The sequence below is a fragment of the Hypanus sabinus genome, chromosome 8 (genome assembly GCF_030144855.1).
Source record: "Hypanus sabinus isolate sHypSab1 chromosome 8, sHypSab1.hap1, whole genome shotgun sequence".
Classification (NCBI taxonomy): Eukaryota; Metazoa; Chordata; class Chondrichthyes; order Myliobatiformes; family Dasyatidae; genus Hypanus; species Hypanus sabinus.
This window is the reverse complement of record NC_082713.1, coordinates 16,463,260-16,473,814: the sequence shown is the minus strand read 5'-3', so window position 1 is coordinate 16,473,814 and position 10,555 is coordinate 16,463,260. Positions and strand designations below refer to the sequence as shown.

Sequence of the window (10,555 nt, the reverse complement as noted above, 5' to 3'; positions counted from 1 at the left end):
GCTCCCCACAATCAATGCTGTAAAGCCAACCTTCCAATGTTAATAGATCAGTTATTGATATGCTAAGTAATTGCCTCCATTTGAATGCTTCCTTAAACTAAGCGACTTCGCCAGTTTTGTCTGTTTTGAAACAAGCCAAATTATATAATTTTACACTCTTGTATAATCAGTATAATCTTATACTGCACCTTGTAGGCAGCAATAAACCTGGCGCAGTGACCACCATCCTACTTTCTATAGACCAGGGGTTCCCAACCTTTTTTATGCCGTGGACCCTTACCATTAGCCAAGGGCTCCGTAGACACCAGGTTGGGAAACTCTGCAATAGATGATGTGTGTTTTTCCAAAGATGTGTTTTCAATCTTCTCGCAAACACGAGGAAATCTGCAGATGCTGGAAATTCAAACACACACAAAATGCTGGTGGAATGCAGCAGGCCAGGCAGCATCTATAGGGAGAAGCTCTTCCTGTAGATGCTGCCTGGCCTGCTGCGTTCCACCAGCATTTTGTGTGTGTTGTTTTCAAACTTCAGACTGATTACAGCTTGCCAATTACATAAGAGCTGAAGACTGGCTGTTGTTTATGACCAGAAGCTAAACAACTGTTTGATCTTTGTAAGTGACAGATGCTGTGTTTAGAAAATTAAGCTTGGCAAAACCAAGAAGCCACTGGGCCAGGAAGCAAATATCCATCACGTTGGAATTTGGAACAACAAACAATCTGTTGGGAGATATCAACAGAGTGAGCAGCACCAGTGAAAGGAACGGAATTGTCAGCATTTTGGGTCGAATTCCTGCATCAGGATCATGAGGTGAGATGGCCATTATAAAGAGTAGAAGAGGAATGGTAGGAAAGATAACTGAGGCGATTGGAGGCTGAAGTGGGGAATGGGGTTGTAAGATAACATACAGATAGTGCCAGGTAAGGGAGGTGAAGTTAGAGGATAGTGGCAGGTGAAAGATAGACAGAGGCAGACAAAGGGAGGGAGGAAACAGTAAAAAAAAGACACTGATTGAGGCAGTGTCCTAAAGGTGGTGAAAAGGCTTGGACTGGAAATCCCAGAGAGTAGTCACTGTTACCATCAGTGGATCACGAGGCTGTAGGATTGGGGCGTAATTTCTTGTAGTTTAACTTTCCTCTGCTTCTTTTATTTTTAATATAATCATTTATATACATGTTCAGTGAAAGTTCTAGCAATTACGATACAGTTGTTTATGAGTATTTCTAGAAAATAGAAAATTCTTAGTTACAGCAGCAGGTATTAAGCTTCTTGAATCTGGCTATTCTTTGGATAATTTTTATCAGTGGAATTTCTGTTATCTCTAGAAATGCTGGAGGAACTCAGCAGGTCAGGCAACATCTATGGAAATGAATAAATAGTTGTTTCAGAACAGGACCTTTCTTCAGGACTGGAAAGTAAAGGGGAAGGCACCAGAACAAAAAAGTTGGGGGAAGGGAAGGAAGATAGCTAGAAGGTGAAGGGTGAAGGTAAAGGGCTAGAGAGGAAGGAATTTGATAGGAGGGGAAAATGGACCATGGGAGGAAGGGAAGGAGGAGGGAACTCAGGGGGAAGCAATAGGCGGATGTAAAGAGGTGAAAGGCCAAAGACTGGGGAATAGAAGAAGGGAGGAGGGAGAGAATTTTTTTCTTACCCAAAGGACGTCTCCAGTCTGGTATGAGAAGACAGTAGCTCTTTTTTGGGTATTTTCTTTGTTCTCTGGCTGCTTTTTCTTTGAACTTGTAATACTTGATAGAATGATCATAGGCCTCATTCTTGACTTCTTAAGAACATTTGGATTGCGAAGGTATCTGGATCCAACAAGGTGCAGGAGTTGCACGGTAGACCAATGTTGATGGAATACAGGGATCTTTTTAAGATTTCAGGCACTTGAAAGTGGAAGAGGCGCGGCCATGAACACTAAATATTATGCATTGCTCACATAGCGTAAGTGGTTAATATACAGTATAGATAAGGCAGAGACTTAAAAGTCACAGTGCGATGGGATATTGCTGATCTACTCTCTTGATTATGATACTGTTCTTAGAGGACTTTGGGTTTGGTGTTGTGCATCCAAGGGACATTGACAGGTGGAACATACTCCTTCCCCACCATGTTCAAACAACTTGCAGTTTTAAATGTTCTCCCATCTACAGCAGAGAGCCTGTGTTGTATGTTGTGTTAAGAATGTTACTGGTTGGTGCTTAGCTATGTACAATACTGCAGGATCCAGTGCTGGAGCCCAATCTGCTTTTTTAACCCAAGACATGAAGACATGAAATGCCATATCTGGTGGGAGCTGTATTCAAGACCAGATGAGACTTTGGGATGCAAAGGACATCTCCAATATACAGTAGTTAATTTCCCCACGGGTCAGGAGGAGCATTGGAGGTCCCATCACACGATCTGGACCTTCTAGCATAAAACACTCAGGGAGAAAACAACTTTTTCCTTCCCCTCCCCTTTTTTTTTCCTTTGCCCATCACTCTGCCTGTTCTCCATCTCCCTCTGGTGCTCCCCCCCTCCCCTTTTCTTTCTCCCTAGGCCTCCCGTCCCATGATCCTTTCCCTTCTCTAGCTCTGTATCCCTTTTGCCAATCACCTTTCTGGCTCTCAGCTTCACCCTACTCCCTTCGGTCTTCTCCTATCATTTCGCATTTCCCCTTCCCCTCCTACTTTCAAATCTCTTACTATCTTTCCTTTCACTTAGTCCTGACGAAGGGTCTCGGCCCAAAACGTCGACAGTGCTTCTCCCTATAGATGCTGCCTGGCCTGCTGCGTTCCACCCGCATTTTGTGTGTGTAACATGTACTCTATGACACAAGTCATCAAGCATTTTAGAACGAATGGTAATCTCCTGGAAACAATCTTTTCCAAGGGCAGGTATTGACTGTGTCCTGACTCTAGAGTTTTGAACTTAGAGGTGTGATCTCAGGATAAGTGGGTAACAAATTCAGAATGGGAGGTAAAGGAACCTCTTCACTCAGGAGAGTTTTTAACCCTTGATCTCAGAGAATGCGATACCATGTGATGAACTGGAGATGAACAGAATCACGGAATGAGGTGGAGAATCTTGAGACAAAGGTGCAGCGGATTGAAAGAGCTTACTTCAAGATTGTTAAATGTCATTTCCAGTACACAAGTGTAAAGGAAATGAAGCAATTGTTACTCCGGATCTGATGCAGCACAAAAGAAAAAAGAACATGGTAGTGTAGTGGTTAGTACAACGTTTTACTGTTCCCATGATGAGGGTTCAATCCCTGCCATTGCCTGTAAGGAGTTTGTGCGTTCTTCCCGTGACTGTATGGGTTTCCTCCTTCCCAGAGTCCAAAGATGTACTGCTTGGTAGGTTAATTGGTCAATGTAAATAGCTAGGATAAATTGGGGGGATTGCTGGGTAGCGTGGCTTGAAGGGCTCAAAGGGCCTTCTCTGTGCTGAATCTCAAATAAAAAATAAAAATAAAATAAAATCTGAGGGTAGGTATTGAGTGTGTGTTAACCCTAGAGCTTTGAAGTAGCTGTGATCTCAGGATAAGGGGGTAATAAATTCAGACTGGGAGATAAAGTAACATTTTCACTCATAGGGTTGTTAATCCTTCATCACAAAGGCTGCAGATACCAAGAGATAGATTAAAGGTAAACAGAAGCAGGGAATGAGATAGAGAATCTTAGTCAAAGGAAGAACAGACAGGAGCATACTTTAGTTCCAATTCCTTATGCACATCCACTTGTCAGTTTGTAAAATTGGGACATGAATTTGCATGACTTTTATAGTCTGTTTCTAATTTAATTAGAAGAACAAATTGAAGGGAAATAATTCTTCAAAATGTTTTCAGCTTCAGAGTCTTTATGGTTGGTTATTAATTCAAATATGAGCGAGCTATCAATGTGGAAAGGCAGAGGGAGCCAAACACACATTGATTCTGTTTCCAATATCCATACTGGCAGTGAATTACTGAGCATAGACACTCTGCACAAGGTTTTCTTTCTCTGCTAGTGACATTTCCCTTAAGTTTTGATTGTCGCTCCTGAATGCTTGGACCATTTTCCAAAAGGGCTGGCTTCTGAAGCAATCATAATCTTGTATTCCAAAAGCAAACTTTGTTTCAAGGAGATCCTTTTCAGTATATTAAGTTTAGCCTTGTAGGTAAAATTCCTTGGAGCTTTTTTCATGCTGGCACAGCCTGGGTGGGAGGGATGAAAGACCTTAAGACGTAGAAACAGAATTAGGTCATTCAGCCCATCAAGTCCACTCTGCCATTTCATCATGGCTAATTCCATTATCTCATTCAAACCCATACAGCTGCCCTCTCACCATATCTCTTGATATCTGACCAAACAGGAATCCATCAACTTCTGCTTTGAATATACCCATGGACCTGGCTTCCAGTGCAGTCTGTGGCAGAGCATTCCACAGATTCACTATTCTTTGGCTAAAAAAACTCCTCCTTATTTCTGTTCTAAGTCGCCTCTCCATTTTGAGGTTGTGCCCTCTTGTTTTGGACAACCCCACCAGAGGAAACATCCTCTCCACATCCACCTTATCTTGTCCTTTCAAACATTTGGGAGTTTCAATGAGATCTCCTCGCATTCTTCTAACTTACAGTGAGCACAGGCCCAAAGTTGGCAGATGCCCCCTCATTCCTGGAATCATCCTCGTGAACCTCCTCTGGACTCTCTCCAATGACAACACATCCTTTCTGAGACAAGGAGCTTGTGCTGGTATTATTGTTTTGCTGCTTGTTGTGTTTTGTTTTGTGTTGTTCGGGCATGCTATATTGGCGCTAGAAGTTGTGTTGGTCGCTAATGCAAATGATACATTTCTCTGTATGTTTTGATATACATAAATAAATTTGAATCTCAATCTGTCCTGATTTTTCCCTGATCATAAGGGCTAATTTTCTTATGCTTGTCCCATAACAGGCATGCAGTCAAATGTATGTATCATCTAGAGCTTGATTTGATGTCTTTCTTCAAAATTTATACATGAATTTTATTATATATGTGCTTTTTTAGTGCTAATAACTAGCATAAATGCTCTCTAAAGTGTCTGAGTCTGACAGACCAAATGAGTAAAGAAGTCTCCATATTTTAACCATCAATGGAATACCAACATGCAGATTATTCCAGAGAAATTAATTTAGAAACAATAAAGTTTATTAAATCATCAAAATGTACAGTTTGATAAAGCAGTTCTTACAATTTATGTTTTAAATCATGTACAATAAATTTCCAAGCAGAAAATTCTGGTACAAATGCTGATTCCTTCCTTAATTGTTCACGTGCCTTAAAAAAAACCACCATAAAGTTCTCAAAGTTTTTTGAGAAGTTGCTTTCACAGGTATTCAGGTAGAACCTTCTCAATCCAGGTCACCCATGGAGGCACATTAGTAAAGAATCATTCAAGTCCCCGTCATAAAGTGCATGAGATTAATATGAATGTTGCATATTGCTTCAAAGTGTAATTTTATTTTTTTAATCATTAAGGCTTTAAAATCTTCTACAGGAGATAAACTGCAAGAAGTGGATGGTTCTTTTGGGGTGGTTAGGGATGGGGTGATTTTAATCACTTCTGCTCATTGGGAAACACACTGGATTTGGTTCAGCAATCCTTTATACTTATCATTAATACAGTAGCTTTGGTGACTGATGGATGGTTGGAGGTGGATGATTTCTTTCAGAACGGCAGGATTTAATCAATATTGCAGCTAGTTACAGCAGCCAGGTAAGTGAGAGGAATAAAACATAGCGGCCAGTACACTGACATGAGATCTTTCCTGCCACAGAGTCTGTCCATCATATCTACATGTGCTATTTCTTACTTGCACTGGGGACTGCTACCCCGCTGGTATTAATGTAATTATTCCTAATGAACTACCACTTGTGCCAGGATAATACCTAAAGAGCAAATCCAGAAGCTGGTGGACTCTTGAGAACTGATCTGTTCTACACAATGTTTTCCAACCTACCAGCTGCACAACATTGTTACCGGGAAGTATGAAGAAGGAATGAAGAATGACTGCAGCTTAAACACTAGGTGGACCTCTATATTATGGGACAGCTGCAAAGCATGTTATGCATCATCAAGGGCCAAAGGGCCTGTACTGTGTTGTAATGTTCTATCTGCAGTATTCAGCAGTGAGAAGGACTTCGACCTTGGTGTGTATGAGAACAGGATTATGACATGGTAGAACATGTTGACATTCAGTAAAAGGGTGTGGTAGAAGTTTGAAAAACTTTAGGGTAGGTCAGTCACCAGGACCAGACAAGACATACACCAGGTTAATACAGGAAGTGAAGTAAGAGAATGCCACACTTTTATTGATGATTTTTGCATCCACCAACACTGAATCCCTCCACCACAACCCCCTTCCTACAGCCGTGATACTATGCCTGATTAGCAATGCCAGTCCTCCACCTATTTTGCCTTCCTCCCAGGCTCTTTTGAAACATTTAAACCCCGGAACATTCTGCCGCCATTCCTGCCCTTGTGACAGCTAAGTGTTGGTGGTGGCCATGTTATCGTTTGGTGTACAATTGTCCTCAACATCGCAGTTCCATTTTAGCATCTATTGAAACCAGCCAGTGAGTATAAAGCAAAATAATCAAAATGCTAGATCCAACTATCTGCTTCTAATATTGTTCAGATTAAAATAGGACCACATAAATTCGAGTCCTGTGCTATATTTTCTAAGGACACAGAGAGTAGTCAATTTGACCCATCAAGTCTATGCTACCTCATAGCACAATCTCATTGTTCAGTAATTTTTCCTTTAACTTATTCTTCCTACATCCCCATCAACTCCTACCAGATTCTAACACTCATCTACACGGGGGCGGGGGGGGTAGAGCGATTTACAGTGGTCAATTAACTCACCAACATGCAAGACAGCAGAAAGAGATTGGAAGACCCCGGGGAAAGAAATACGGTCAAAAGGAGAACGTGCATACTCCACATGGTCAGTACCCAAGGGCTGGATGAACCAAGGTCACTGGAGACAGCAGTCCATTACTTCCACAACCAAGCTGCCCTGTCAAGACATTCAATAACTTTACAGCCAAAAAACATTTCAGTCACTACTTTAACAGTTTGTACATAGCAGTTTCTCACAAGTATCAAGATGATTCTGGGCTTTTAATCTTTTAATTAAGTTGACTGAGATTTCAGTATTAGCTTGATCTATGTGGAGACCTTATCTGCTTTTCATGGAGGTAATGGCCTGGCATCTTTTTCATTTACTTCATTATTAATGAGAGTGACAGAACATTCTCGGAGAGGTTTGATTTCTATTCGCTAAACTGCTATAACGGTGTCAGCTGTTTCTGTTAAATTGTGGCGTGTTTCCGAAGAAACTGATACTTGGAGGAGTTATTGTAAACACAAGAGACCCTGTAGGTGTTGGAGATCCAGACCAACACACACAAAATGCTGGGGCCAAGCAGCATCTATGGAGAGGAATAAACAGTCAACGTTTGCAGCAGAGACTCTTCATTGAGATTGTGAAAGGAAGGTGGGAGAAGCTGGAATAAGGTGGAGAGAGGGGAAGGAGCACAAGATAAAAGGTGATGGCTGAAGCCAGGAGACGAGGAATGTCAGAAGGTTAGAACTTGTACCACATTAAAATGATTAAATTTAAAGCAACACAAGATCTTTTTAATCAGTAAAATGGATTTCCATACACAGTTCACATGCCTGGAAAATAAATTTAGCTTTATGTCTGGAAGAGAAATATAAATCCCTGTACAATAAAATGAATGGTGGACATTACACAGTGATAACTTTCCAATATATACTTAGATATACAAAACTATTAGGGGTATAGATAGTGTAAATGCAGATAGGTTTTTCCCACTGAGATTGGGCGAGACTGGAACTAGAGGTCATGGGTTTAGGGTGAAAGGTGAAATATTTAAGAGGAACATGAGGGTGGTGTGAGTGTGGAATGGGCTGCTAGCAGAAATAGTGGATGGGGGTTCAATTTCAATATTTAAGCAAAATTTGAATATGTACATGGATGGGAGGGGTCTGGGGAGTTAAGGGCATGGGTCGATAGCACCAGGCAGGATAGTAGTTCAGCACAGTCAAGATGGGTCGAAGGGCCAGTTTATGTGGTGTAGCATTCTATGACTCTGCGGGAAGATGTGTCAGAAAACCAAGTGCAAAGTACTGTGGTAAATGCTAAGGAAACTATAATCTAACAAGATCTCAGTCTACCAAAGTAATAGGCAGCAGGAACTGTTTTGGAAAGTGTGATAATAAGTTGTAAGCACTGCATTTTCATATGGTTTCTAGGCTCTTACATTCAAGGATCTCTAGAGGGTGATTCACAATGCAACCCTACTGGGTTTGGAATGTTACTGCATATCATTTTATTGTATTGATAGTATGAATAATTAACCAAATGAGCCAATGAAGTATCTGCAGCATCACACCAGGTATATCTACTGAATAAGACCTTAAGATATAGGAGTAGAATTAGGCCATTTGGCCCATCTAATCTGCTCTATCATTCCATCATGACCAATTTATTACCCTCTGAAGCCCATTCTCCCCATAACCTCTGTCACTTTTCCTAATCAGGAGCCTATCAACTTCTGCTTTAAATAAACCCAATGGCTTGGCCTCCACGGCATTACTTCGAAATGGATTCCACAGATTCACCACCTCTGGCTAAGGAAATTCCTTTTCATCTCTGTTCTAATGGGACATCCTTCTGTCTGGTTCTTCTCTCCCCCACTTTAGGAAATGCCCTCTCCACATCCACTCTATCTAAACCAGGGGTTCCCAACCTTTTTCCTGTCATGGACCCTTACCACTAACTGAAGGTTCCATGGACCACAGGCTGGGAACCCCCGATCCTGGCCTTTCAATATTCAATAGGTTTCAATATGAAAGTCACCTGTCATTGTTGAGTGAGGACATGTGACACATGTTGTTCATCAGCCAAATACTATTAAATTCAATGTGTGTAAGAACTCTGAGAACACGGTATAAAGTTGGGCCATTGCAGAAAGTCTATTAAAAGTTAAAAACAGAAGATAATTTTCCCTGTTCCTTCTACTCCTGGGACTCTTGAAGATGCAGTCTGTGACCAGCAGCAGAAAAAAAAACAACTTTCAACAAAAAAACAGTGTTCAGAACTTGAAGCATTAACATAGAAAATGCTTTGGAAAAAAAATACAAAATTCCACATCAGGAGCTGACACATCTTCCTCTCCCAAATTTTTGCTTCCCTTTTATACTTGTTCAACAGTGGAAGCAAATAATTGATAATATTCTTCAAATAACGTATCCACAAACACATTTTATCTCCAAAATAGATTAACTTTATTCAGGATTTATATTTGCTTTTGGAAACAAAATCAGTAATTTGCTTAAAGGAAGCCAATTCCGCAAAGGGTCATTAAAAATGCTCTTCGACCACAAAGTTTGATTAAAGGCCATTTGTATTTTTAGGGCTGTGGATTTGGTTTTCTTCAGAATCCCTGAACCCTGAATGGATTGAATAACTTGCCTTTATGACTGATCATTTTACTTTTTCAGAAAAAACCCCCAAAAATTATCTGTTATTTTCAGTAAAGTAAAATACCAGTAAATGTACCAGTAATTATGAAGCAAGTATACTGGCAACACCATTATAACTATGTGAACAATAAGTGAAAGGTCTCTTCACATCAGGGATCCAATTATCTGGGAGCAATGCCACCAATAGACAACACAAGTTCTTTGCAATAGCATTGTATTAATCGGATGAACAATTAATCTTTTGTATGCATTTTCTTCTCGTGCTGTGGTCAGCAGAACTGAGGCATGGTTTAAAGGCCCATAATAAAATAGATTCCATTATACAGTAGATACCAGGGGGAAAATACAGCAGCCCATTCAATCTTGGAAACCCAAGGTTTCATCGATCTCCAAACAAGGGTTTAGAATAATGTCCAATAATCTCCGCCTCTCACCCTACTCATGCAATCACAGGACCTCAGATAAATTAAAGCAGACTGATTGCGTGAGATCCTGAGAATTCAAACCAGTTCTAATCACAATTTGTCCATTATATTTAGGCTATCTAAAATGACTTTTATTTTAAAACATTGGTGTAAAAAATGCAGCAAAAATGTAGATTGTGAGCCAGTCCAAAGACTTGGAACAAAATGTTCACTGGAGGGAGGGACACTCTGTATCAGTTGGTGGCTGACGGGCTCTTTATTGTTTTACTACTTTGGAATAATTCCTGACTTCACTTCATCGCGCAGGTCAATCTCTTCATAGGCTGGATTGTCTTGTGGCAGAACATAGACAGATAGAGCATTCCTTCGAGCATCATTATTGAAGAGACGCTGTTCTTCGCCTGTGGGGAGCACAGAGAAACAGTGATCTAGGCACAGGGAAGAGATAATAACACGCGCCAAAGCAGCTAGGAAATGCCATCAAACTTTCACGGCTTCGTTGACTTGAATCTTTAAACAAAATCTATTAAATCTTCAGCATCTGAAAATTAAAAATTAAATGAAAATTAAAAATCTACAGATTGGAAATCAAAAATCAGATAACTCA

The 10,555-nt window shown here is 40.6% G+C and overlaps 1 protein-coding gene across 3 annotated transcripts in view; it reads right to left on the bottom strand.

Moving 5' to 3' along the window:
- Positions 1–5,132: 5,132 nt before the first annotated feature.
- LOC132397919 (E3 ubiquitin-protein ligase RNF128) overlaps positions 5,133–10,555 on the bottom strand; it is a 153,626-nt gene continuing 148,203 nt past the window's right edge. For 2 of the 3 annotated variants that reach the window (XM_059976728.1, XM_059976726.1), the window contains exon 7: positions 5,133–10,349. In XM_059976728.1, the coding sequence (XP_059832711.1) occupies positions 10,216–10,349 (134 nt within the window). In that variant the 3' untranslated portion in view covers positions 5,133–10,215. The other variant, XM_059976729.1, reaches the window with a different exon arrangement.